Here is a 13,022-nt window from a genome sequence, read left to right as displayed (position 1 = left end):
AAAACCTTTCTCCGATTTGGATGTGAAAACTCTCATATTGCAGCTGGGAGTGTGCACTTTTAGCCCATATTATATATATAATTGTATTTCTGAACATGTTTTTGTAAACAGCTAAAATAACAAAACTTGTGTCACTGTCCAAATATTTCTGGACCTAACTGTATGTGTGTATATATATATATATATATATATATATATATATATATATATATATATATATATATATGTATATATATATATATATATATATATATATATATATATATACTGTGTATACATATATATATATATATATATATATATATATATAGCCAAAACCTGCAGAGCATTGCTCCTAGTTACCAGCACACATACACACTACAGATTCCTGGTGTAAACTCAGCCCTACAATGAAGGAGGATTGTTCCTTTTAATGTCATCATCCCTCACAGGAGCCGCTCAATTCGATACATGTCCTAAAGAAAAACTATGACAGCAATAAACCATCTGAGGCCCCCTTCACACGTGCGTGTAAATCACGTACGTATTATGCGTACCGTATTTCATGTCCATGTTGCGTTTTTAACGTCCGTTTTCTGGCTCCGCGTGTGATGCGTTTGTCATCCGTATGTCCATATGAGATGTGCGTGTGTCCGTGTTTGTAGTCCGTATGTAATCCATATTCCATTCGTATGCATGTAATGAATGGGATAATATGTTACTGGTGTGTTCAATACACTTACCCTCACTGTGTCCTACAAGATAAATGCGATTTCCTAGGGACCTTTTCTAACCACATGCACCTGTTTCAAAAGGATACAATCATTGCCATATTTGTCAAAAAACGGACACGGACCATACGGAGATGCATCCGTGTCACATACGTGTGCTCACGGACCCAATGAGTTTAATGGGTGCATGTGTGCGTGTTCCGTGAGAAAAATGGAAATGCTTCCGTGTTTAACGCACAAACAAACGTATCACGCACACGGACACACGCTCCGTATGGAAAAGCGAACGTGTATCTCAGTACATTAATTAACATTGGAGTACGTGTGCCCGTGTCTCCGGTACATGCAGGAACGGACCTAACACGTACCAGAGGCACGTGCGTGTGAAGGGGGCCTGAGAGAGACTACACTGCGTATGATAGACCAGGAGCAGTGGAACTACACCAGGACTATTTTAATGGAACTGTAGGTTAAATAGAGTCTGGAAGGACATCTTAGGCGGGCTTTACATGCTGCAACATCGCTAGCAATTGCTAGCGATGTCGAGGGCGCTAGCACCCGCTCCCGTCGCACATGCGATATCTGGTGCTAGGTGCCGTAGCGAACATTATCGCTACGGCAGCTTCACACGCACATACCTGGTTGGCGACGTCGAGATGACCGCCGAACAATCCTTCCTTCAAGGGCGAGGTGCGTTTAGCATTACAGCGACGTCACCGCGACGTCACCGCGACGTCACTAAGCGGCCGGCCAATAGAAGCTGAGGGGCAGAGATGAGCGGGACGTAGCATCCTGCCCACCTTCTTCCTTCCGCATTGTCGATGGACGCAGGTAAGGAGATGTTTGTCGTTCCTGCGGCTTCACACACAGCGATGTGTGGTGCTGCAGGAACGACAAACAACATCGTATCTGCAGCAGCAGCAACATTATGGAAATGAGCTACGCGACACAGATCAGCGATATTTTACGCTTTTGCACTCGTTCATCGTCGCACCTAGGATTTACACGTTGCGATGTCGCTACCGGTGCCGGATGTGCGTCACTAACGAAGTGACCCCGACGATATATCGGTAGCGATGTCGCAACAAGTAAAGCCCGCCTTAGGGGAGTAAAATGTGAAAAATGGGGTAGATTTAAAAATGAGTTATATTGACACAAGTTAATAAACATATCTGTACATTATCATAAGACCGCATTGTGATTTCAGCAATAATCCTTCAACTCTGGATAATAACAATATTAGTAAAGCAATTAATCAAAATGACTGCATATATCTTCTGACTTTTTTGAAAGATTAAATCATGAATACATTTATGTATCGTATTTTTCGAATTATAAGATGCACTTTTCCTTTCAAAAATTTGTGAGGAAAATGAGGGGTGTGTTTTATAATCTGAATGCACCTTACCGGGAGGTGGTGGAGAGGGGTAGCTGGGGGCTGCAGGTGTGGTGCTGGGTCTTGCAAGGTGCTGTGGGCTGTTGTGCTGTGAGCGGTGAGGCAGGGGCATCCTGAAGATGTCGGCGGTGTGGGGTTCAAATAATGGTGCCAGAGTCGGTGCATTCGCAGATGGAGCTCTCGGCTCAAGATCTCACATGCGCATGCGTCACCTCTGACCCATTGATTTCCAAGCAGCAGACTTAAGGAAAATGGTACCCCAGAGATGGCGCGTATGCAGATGAGATCTCGGCTTGTCATTGAGCTGATAGCTCAATCTGTGCACGCGCCGACTCCGGGGCGCCTTTTATTTGATGCCCGCACCGCTGACACCTTTAAGATGCCACTGTCTCACCGCTCGCAGCACAACAACCCACAGCACTACAGCCCTATCTCAGCACCTTGTAGGCCCCAGCACACCGCCCCACAGTTTTTGGAAGCTGCCTACTTCACAGCATCTGGAACACCTGCCGGCCGCACCGCCCTGCCTTCTGTGACCCGGTTCAACACCGCTGCCGCCCCACCGGTAAGAGACCACCAGATTACAAGACTGACCCCATTTTTTCACCTTTTTTTTTCCTGTAAATTTAGGGTGCGTCTTATAATTCGGTGCATCTTACCGAAAAATACGGTATCTTCTGTACAATTTATAAACTAAGCTAAACTACAGATGGATCAGCTGATCATCATTTACTACATTTTTATTTTCTGTTGTAATTTTGTGAATCGCAACAGATGCAATTAGGAAATGGATTCTTCCAAATTAAACTTTTCATTAACAAAAATTAGCATGCTGCAGGGAAACAGACTCGTGCTTATAATTAAGAGCTGCGCCAGCTGCATTGGTAATTCATTAACAAAAAGTTGCTTAATTAAGTGATTCCAATAGTTTGCTGTCCCACACAGCTCACTTAAAGGGAAACTGTCAGTAGGATTAATCCTTCTAAGCCGTCTATATGGGCATGTAGGTTATAGGAAGCTGTTCCAGCCCAAAAACATGGATTTCACTGGAATAAGATTTCGGATCGCAAATATCAAGGTATCATTTTATTTGCCTTCCTATGACCTACATGCCCATATCGACGGCTTAGAAGGGATGGTCCTACTGATAATTCCCTTTAAATATATTCTACTATTTTACTTAGGTCTGGTGACCAAGATACTGTAACTTGAATTGCCAATAAGTCAACAATCCGTAAGGGCCTCCTGTTCTAAAAATCTTTTATCCTTTATCCCTTTCCAGGTTACTTCTCGAGCATTAATCAATCATGAATTATTCTTTATATATCATGAATGCCCCTAAAGCAAATTATGGTTAATTCTCAGAAAACAAGTCTGTAGCCCATAGCTATCAGCACAGATGTGAGACACTGTATATGAATATTTACAAAATTGTCTTACCTCTGCTCCAGCTGCTTGATATCCCCGTGTTCTGGTAAGTCGTCCTTCATATTTCAACACAATCTCTTTGGCTTGCCTATTAAACAATCGACAATCACAATGCACTGCAAGTTTATTACTAGCTCCTTTAGCAAATAATGCAAATTAGAGGCATTGCTAGTGTCAAAGATCTAGTGCTTAGCCCTGAACGTCTTGCCTGGGGCTCCAGATCTCCGGTGACATTGACCTATGTCAACATCAACATGTTGCTGAAACAGGTCAATCCAAATAAAAAGTCAGGTGGGTGTGTTATGGGCATATATTATATATAGGGGGTTGTGGGAACATCATACTAAATATAGGGATGTTGTGGGGCCATCATACTATTTATAGGGAGCTATGGGGTCCATCATATTTTATATAAGAAGCTGTGAGGTTACATCATATTATTTTTGTGGAGCTGTGGGGGAATCATACTATGTATAAAGAGGTGTGAGGGAAATCATATTAAATATAGGGAGGCTGTGGGGCCATCATACTATTTATAGGGAGCTATGGAGTCCATCATATTTTATATAGGGAGGTGTGAGGTTATATCATATTGTATATAAGGTGCTGTTTTGGAATCATACTGTATTTAAAGAGGTGTGGGGGAAATCACATTATATATAGGGAGAATGTTGCACAATCCATATGGCACACAGTCTGCATTTTTTTGAAGGAGTAACCAAAAATAGATACAATTTTTAAGTATTGTGGTCACAGTCAAATGCATCTTTCTTATAAACTCTGCAGAGGAGCTGTGTCTAAGAAGAAATTGTCATGTTGGTCTGAACCAGATGGAAAGGATAAGAAAAGTGATGGATCCCAATCTGAAAAGAATGACAGCTGTGACACCGAATGCACCTCCCCCTTGAAGGAGGGAGTTCGGCAGTCACAGCGACGTCGCCGACCAGGTATGTGCGTGTGAAGCTGCCGTAGCGATAATGTTCGCTACGGCAGCAATCACCACATATCGCATGTGCGACGGGAGTGGGTGCAATTGCTAGCGATGTCGCAGTGTGTAAAGCCCGCCTAAGTCTATATTGCACTTATATGTTTTCTTCAGGACACTATCAGTATGGTCACTGTATGGTGGAATTATCGGGGCTTTTTAATAGTGTGCTTTTTCTCCCCTCTTTTTATTCAGTAGTAGTTTAATGTAATTCAGGCATTATGTAGTGGAAGGTGTATGGCAGGATAATTTTGCTTTGCATAGTGTGTTTTTTTAAATTTAGGTAATGGTCATGTTATAATATTATGTATTCACTTTGTAGTGGTAAAAATAGTTGACAATGTGAAGCCGTATTAGTTGGACCTTGTATAGAATGCATTTTGGTAATATTGGTCTTTGTATGGTTTATTTTAAGGTTAGCAAAAGTGGTATATAATTGTCTTTGTATATATCTCATTTTAAGTGGTGGGGGGTGTCATATGGGGAGACATCTACTTTGGCCCCTGATCTTTTAAAGGGAATCTGTCATCAGGTTTTGCCACCTAATATGAGAGCAGCATGATATAGACAGAGATCTGGATTCTAGCAATGTGTCACTTACTGGGATCCAGATTCTAGTGATGTGTCACTTACTGGGCTGCATAGTGTAGTTTTGATAAAATCCCTGATTAATCAGCAGTAGATCATGATTAGAGGACTACTTGGTGTGCTGCCAGGTAGTCTACAATATTCATGAGCTGTGTATAACGCTAGATCTGCAGCAAAGAAAACATTGATTTTATCAAAATGACAGCAAAAAGCTCAGTAGGTGACACATCGCTGGAATCAGGGTCTCTGTCTCTACATTATGCTGTGCTCAGATGAGGAAGCAAAAACCTGGTAAGAGATTGCCATTGAAGACCCTAGCAAAGCCCCTGATGGAAACTAAACATTGTTTGCTTGTTGACAATATGAGAGGGAAAATCCAGGGTACTACTCAGCACCCACCATATCTGTATGGGGAGATAAGGTATGCACACCAGTGACTATGTAAGGGGAATACATGAAATAGCAGAAACTGCTGTGTGAATACTGACTTGAAAAATCCAATAGCTATATGTAAGAGTGAAAATGTGAAAAATGGAATCTGCATTACTGCCATGAACATATGAATCAAGAGAAATTTAGCTACTGAATTGATCAATGCAATAGAGCCCCAACACTACGGACTTAGAATGGTGTTCCAAACGTTATTCCTATTTGTTAGTATTTTTTCGTTTGTGAACCCTCCCCAACCACACCTATTGCCAATCCATATCATACGCATAAATAGCCTGGGTCTCAGCTTCCCATACACGGTAGGTTTTTTTTAACTGCATGAGAGGACACACACAATCTAGGGACCCCAACGTAGAGAAATACTTTGGCGTAGTGTTGGGGCTCTATTGCATTGATCAATTCAGTAGCTAAATTTCTCTTGATTCATATGTTCATGGCAGTAATGCAGATTCCATTTTTCACATATTCACTCTTGCATATAGCTATTGGATTTTTCAAGTCAGTATTCACACAGCAGTTTCTGCTATTTCATGTATTCCCCTTACATAGTCACTGGTGTGCATACCTTATCTCCCCATAGTGATGTTTTTTTAGGTTTTTGCACCCAGTTCGGACTTAGAATGGTGTTCCAAACGTTATTCCTATTTCCCACCACATCTGTGACGCCCTGGCAAAGCCAGGTTGTCACAGAAAGAGTTAATCCTCCTTGGTAACCTGATCCCACACCAGTGCAGCAGGACAAACCACCTCCCCCAGTGTAAGAGCAAAACAGAGCAGGAGGGGAGGGGCTGGAGCAGAGTGTGTGGAGAGAGAGACAGGAGAGGTGTCCGGAGTTGTAGCTCCCGGGCTGCTACAGAAGCGTGCTCCAAAAGGGCCGGGACAGGCTGTTAGTGAGGAAGGGGCCAGAGGTAGCTGGGGCAGGGTAGCGGCCCGCCGGCCAAGGGTGACCCGGATCACTGCAGGGGAGTGGACTCCCCGTTCCCAGCTGAGGAGAAAGAGAGAGTGGAGAAAGAGGCACCTGGCTGCAGGGAAAGAACAGGGGCTGCTGCACCGTGTGTGGGACACTAACACCCTCCGTACCGAAGGCTGCGGACTCTGGCAGTTTCTGGTTAATTCCTGACTCTGTGTGAATTTTCTTGCAAAGCAAACTGTGAGTAACAACATCCCCCGGTCCAACCGGACACACAGCTCTCAGACTGTCTCCATCTCCTCCCTGCACCACCTCACTGGGGTCCCGGGACACCAACACCCTACCCGTGGAGGGAAATCACCACCTTGCTGCCCACCACCATCCCCGGAATCCATTAACCGGCAGCGGCGGTGCTCCGTTACCTCACCGCACACCACGGGTGGCGTCACGGACAATCTCCCTTACCTAATCCCCTTCTTACTGTGGAGCCTGGGATCACAGACCGGGTCACGCCACCGTGATACCCACAGAAGTGACCCCGTGGCCCAGATCTGAGTACCCCTTATCCCTGTGCGACACACATCCATTCCAGAAAAAGTCTCGTACTTGAAGGCTGAAATCAGTACAGCTCCGGGGTGCATACATATAAAGATAAGATGCCATCCAATATAAGAAAGAGAAAAAAATATATAGCACCCACCGGATCTTTGCTGTGCAAGGTGCAGTTTATTCAATAGTGGAGGTTACATGTGTGGAGAGGGCTGGTAGGGGAGGGAGTATACGCCGTACGTGTCAGACCCGTACGACGTGTGCTCCCTCCCCTACCAGCCCTCCCCACACATGTAACCTCCACTATTGAATAAACTGCACCTTGCACAGCAAAGATCCGGTGGGTGCTATATATTTTTTTCTCTTTCTTATATTGGCAGCACATGGGGGCCCCAGGCAATGCACAGGGGCCCCAGGCAGCACACAGGGTCCCAGGCAGCACACAGGGAAGCAGAGACAGTGGACAGGACCTCAGGCAGTGCACAGGGGCCCCAGGCAGCACACGGGGGCCACAGGCAGCACATGGGGGCCCCAGGCAATGCACAGGGGCCCCAGGCAGTGCACAGAGGCCCCAGGCAGTGCACAGGGCCCCAGGAAGTGCACAGGGTCCCAGGCAGCGCACTGGGCCGCAGGCAGTGCACAAGGGCCCCAAACAGAACACAGGGGGGCAGAGACAGCGCATGGGTCTCTGGGGCCCCTGTGTGCTGCCTGGGGCCCTGTGCACTGCCTGGGACCCTGTGCGCTGTCTCTGACCCTGTGTGCTACCTAGGACCCCATGCACTGCCTGAGGCCCCCGTCTGTTTCCTGGGGGCCCTGTGCACTGCCTGGGGCCTTGTGCACTAGCTGGGGCCCTGATCTACAGCAGCTGGGGTATACGGAGGTGTATAATCTGGCCTAAGCCAATTTATACCCTGGGGTATAGTTTGGGCCAGGTCAGAATATACAGTATATTCTGGTCCAGAGGGGTATAATCTGGCCTAGGCCAATTTAACCCTGTGTATATTCTGGACAAGTGATTAGTCTGGCCTGTTACACCACCATCCGTTCTTCATAAAATTACTCTTTTATTAAATAATTGAAATCCAACAAGAAAATGAACGCATGCTCCGAGCCTTTGGACCCACTTACGCGTTTCGGACCTCAGTCCTTAAACATAGGCACAAAAATAATGACAAAAACATGGCCCCAGAAGTTTAACATTCAATCAGAAAATTAATTAGTTGGATGCATATCAGCTGTCATTCATTAGTATTGAAGGAGAAAAAGAAGAACCATAGACACATAAGGCCAAGCTTCTGAAATACATACATTATTTTTACAAAAAACAAACTACAAAAAAACAAAGGTCAACCATTTTCACATACATAAAAAAATCAGAAATGTTCAATAAATTTTGTTTGTATTATATCATATCACTTCTCCCCCCCAAAAAACCCATGTCATTCTATGTTTAAGTGAGTAAGGACTGAGGTTCGAAATGTATAAGAGAGGGCCAAAGTCTCGGAGCATGCGTTCATTTTCTTGTTGGATTTTAATGATTTAATAAATGAATCATTTTATGAAGAACAGATGCGGGATCTATTTAGCCATTGTCTGCATTGCCATAGTGGACGCCAGCCATTGTGATCTGGGCATCTGTGGATCCTTGGAATTGATGGTGAGCTGCCTTTCCTTTTTTGCTTTCACTAAAAGCCACAGGTAGATTTACAAAATGCTAAGAAAATTAAAATTTAGATTTTTAGGAGCAAAACAGTAACAATTCAGTGACATGACAAGAATCTCCATAAGGCTAGGGCCACACGGGAACTACTGAGATCCTCACATAACACTCGACTCACACTGGCAGTACAGCGGGAGCCGAGTGTCATGCGAGTGTCATTGCGACTGAGGTCCGACTGTGCGATCAGACCACAGCTGCGTGGTGTGGGCCGGCTCTGAGGAGGGGAGGGCCGGCGCTGCGGAGGAGAGGGAGGAATTTATCTCCCTCTCTCCTCCATTGCCGGCTATTGCCATTCTCGCACTGCCCTCACAGTACACCTGTGTAATGCGAGTGCAGAACGACGTTTCTCTCGCCCCATAGACTTGAATGGGTGTGAGAGAAACAAGGATTGCATTGCACCCACAGCATGCTGCGACTGCTTTCTCGGTCCAATTAGGGCTGAGAAAATAATCGCTCATGGGTGCTGACACATAGGCTAATATTGGTCCGAGTGGAATGCGATGTTTTATCGTATTCCACTCGCTCCGATTTTTATGCCGTGTGTCTTAGTCATATGCTTAAAAAGTTGCAAGTCAAATTTATATATGAGATAGCCAAGATTATTGTCTATAAAATGAAAGTAATGTCATGTTCAAAGCTGTAGTGGAAGGTGAGATATAGAATTTGAAAGTCAAACATTTAAAACGCACTTTTGCATGTCAGTGTAGGTGTTAGAAGCAGCATGGACCCAAGGTGTTGATGCAGCAGGTTGGACTTGCCAGACTTGATTTGAAACAGTAAGGAGCAATAAAGCTGGAGATGAAGGATGGCAGGTGAGGCTGAGATGGAAGAACTAGATGCTGCAGAGTCAAATGTATGGATAGCACAGGAATAGCACAGATTGCAATCAGGTTATTTTTTTGCTGGAGAGTGGCAGCATACAGGAACAGGAGTGTTGTGTAGGCAATCTGGTACCACGTCACAGAAGTGAATTAGCATACAGGAATAAATAGCAGAGTTGATTAAGTAATCTGTCGCTTAAATTGAGTAGAGTTGAGGATGAAGACAGTACCAAGATTAGCAGAGACAATTGGTTATCAGGTTCAGTCAGGTGCAGACAGCATCAGGAATATCAAAGACAAGATGGTTGTCAAGAACCTTGATAGCAGAGCTTAGGATGTGGACAGCACCCAGAATACTTGAGACAAGTTAATTATTAGGTATCTTGCTAGTAGAGATGAAGAAGTCAACAACAGTGGGATCAACTGGACTGAACTGGTAGGAGAAGCTGGTTATTGGATAGCTGAATAGTCAGGAGCAGCTGAGAAGATAATCACATCTGGCTGGAGCAGAGCCAAGAGAGAAACGTTGTTCCTGGAAAGCACATGGCAGCAGAGGGCGCTACTCCCTGAATTCTCGGGCAGTGTGCAGCCGCATTAAAAGACCTCAGATGATTATATCAGAAGTGCATGCCAGGTTTTCCTAATAACCTAGTGCGGGCTAGAGGAAGCCCACCATAGGGGAACGAAATAGAGCAAGCACTAGAAATGGACAGTGGAGTTACAGGAGGCTAATGCTGCAAAACTGTAAGCAGGTAAGATTCCTAATACTTTTAGTAAGTATGTATTTCCATCAAACATTGAGGTGAAGCTTTGTTTTATTTAACAAAGACAATTAAACAATTTGTTTAATAGATTCACTCTTCACACGAAGTTGCAATGAAGTTGTAAATAACTAGAACTGAAAGCAATGACAATGACTATGTCTTAAAGACAGGAACTGGAGTCAATTACCATAACCGCAACTGAATTACCAAAACCAGAAGGACTAAAACTAAATTTCATTACCAGAAATAACGAGAGCTAGAGAAATACAAGAGCTCTGGATCTGAGTTACAATCAATTACTTGATCTAAAACTAAATAACCAGAGTTAAGAGTTAGACACTAGAACTAGAACATTATGATTAACATCAAATAACTATAGTCAATTACTAGGATTAGAACTGAATAACTAGAACAAGTTATTTACTAGAATTATAACTGACTAAATCCAGACAATTACTAGAACCATAAATTATTAATGATTACTAGAGTAAACTACTAAAACTAGAAATATACCACCAAATTAGCGTCTATTGCTAGAACTAGATCCAATTATTGGAGCTAGAACAGAATGACTAGAACTAAAGGTAATTACTATAGCTACTACAGAATGATTAGAACTAGATCCAATTACTAGAGCTAGTACAAAATGACTAGAACTAGATCCAGTTACTAGAGCTAGAGCAGAATGAATATAACTAAAGCAAATTACTAGAGCTAGAACAGAATGACTAGAACTAAAGGCCATTACTAGAGCTAGAATGGAATGACTAGAGCTAGATCCAATTACTAGAGGTAGAACAGAATGACTAGATTTAGAGTCAGTTATAAAAACTAGAACTAAATCACCATCAGTCACTATATATAAACATACTTAAGTGAACGCAGCTTCTGCCTCATTGGCCAAGGTCTGCATCGGATATTTGCAACAATTTCCTTCTGGATTTGTATATTTTGGAACATAGTTTCTGGATCATTATTCTCTTCCTTTCCTTCACCATTTTCATCTTCATCTGAAATACTTACAAAACAAATAAATCATGAAATATAGCCTAAAAATTATAATTTATACCTTATAGATACTTATTTCCTCAAAGCATTCCAGGAGTCAAACCTTTTAATTTTCTCAGTGGTGCAGCAGTATGATGTATTATTTACGGCACCATTTTGGAGAACATATGATATATCAAATAACCTTTATTAATTTTTGGAGTTGAATAGAAAAAAATAACCATAATTTTGGAGGGGTGGGGGGGTGTTTTAAGGGTGTTCACTGTGTGGTCTAAGAATATAACTTTACTTTGGGGGTTTTATAATTCTAAATATGCAAAATATTTTTTTATACTATAGTATGTTTTAGTACTTTTGTATATAAACACTTTTAAAAAAGTAATCATTTGTTTTTGCGTCAATCTCATTCACAGAGTGACTTCTCATTTTACAGTCCATTGACTAAGTGTTTTTTTTTTTACCAGACGACTTGTAGTTTTCATTTTGATGAAAAAAGAAATCAATTCCATCTTTGTGAGTTTTTTTTTTACAATATTCAGCATAAAGAATAAATAATGAGGTATCATTATTGTATGAGTCGTAATGTTTGCTATACTTATCTCTACTGAGAGCTATGTATCAATGTACAGCACATGGCATTAAGGGGTTAAACAATTTTAGTTATTGTTGTTTTTTACATATTAATGTAGCAGACCTGTTTGGCACACGTCATGCTGAACACTTCCATGGGACCACCGGTAACTTTACCGAGTAATCTAAACTTGGCGTACCATCGAAGTGGTTAAATAATAAATTCAGCTCTGCTACATCTGTACATACACCTACAATCTACTGAACCATTACCATTTAATGATAAGATTTCTACAACATAGTGTAACTAACGATCATGGACATAGAAAACAAATCAATGCAGTTTTCATTTTATCAAATACCCAGTAAATGAACCATGTATTCTAGCCGCTGTCCATGGTGCTGAACTCATCAATTCAACAAATGGAATACTTCACTTTTTGCCAGTAAGATTCAGTTGAATTGAAATGAGACTGACTGCTGAAAATATATTTTCTATTTCCATGGTCAATATTACAGATTAAATATCAGTGTTATCAAAAATCCATGAAAATTCATGTCATATCCAATAAAAGGGTCCAAATGTGTGTAAGTATCAGCTTACCTCTGCGGGGGGACCCTGTAGATGTTGGTGTTCCTCCTGACAGTTTTATATCTCTTAGTGGACTTTGTGGGCTTCAGTGTAGATGTACTCGGTGTTGTCATTGCAGTATAATCCTTCCTCTGTCAGGAGGAGCTGATCTGTGTGCTTAGTAAAGAATTCTCCTCCTGTTTTATTGCCTGGAACGCCCACCAGTACGACAGGGCTGAGGGCTACACATTTCTAATGCAAGGTCTCATGCTTGAGAAAACACTCAATGAACTTACTATTCTATTTTATAATATTCTTGTATAGTATAGTAATATTATCTGTACTTCAAAAGGAGCTGCCTATACACCTTTATATTACGTCCATTTAATTACCAAATAATACTGCATAAGACACCAGTGAAGCACTTTGGGGTTTTTTAATTGCACCACTGGAGTGGTGCAAGCCCCCTGTCTTGTACTCACTTTCTGAAAGCTTCACCCACTCCGTCTGGCTCAGGCGATTTGTGACCTGACTGAAGGACACCAGAGGTCA

At 42.5% G+C, this 13,022-nt stretch overlaps 1 protein-coding gene across 1 annotated transcript in view; it reads right to left on the bottom strand.

Annotated features, from left to right (window-relative positions):
* Positions 1 to 12,604, bottom strand: part of TMC3 (transmembrane channel like 3) — a 124,387-nt gene extending 111,783 nt beyond the window's left edge. The window contains exons 1-3 of the mRNA XM_075342776.1: positions 12,504 to 12,604; positions 11,193 to 11,339; positions 3,547 to 3,622 (exon numbers count right to left, since the gene is read on the bottom strand). Coding sequence (XP_075198891.1) covers positions 3,547 to 3,622; positions 11,193 to 11,339; positions 12,504 to 12,604 — 324 coding nt within the window. The remainder of the gene's footprint in view (positions 1 to 3,546; positions 3,623 to 11,192; positions 11,340 to 12,503) is intronic.
* Between the last annotated feature and the right edge of the window lie 418 nt (positions 12,605 to 13,022).

Source organism: Anomaloglossus baeobatrachus, chromosome 4 (genome assembly GCF_048569485.1).
Source record: "Anomaloglossus baeobatrachus isolate aAnoBae1 chromosome 4, aAnoBae1.hap1, whole genome shotgun sequence".
Lineage (NCBI taxonomy): Eukaryota > Metazoa > Chordata > Amphibia > Anura > Aromobatidae > Anomaloglossus > Anomaloglossus baeobatrachus.
The sequence above is the reverse complement of the archived record's forward strand: the minus strand, read 5'-3'. Positions and strand labels throughout refer to the sequence as shown.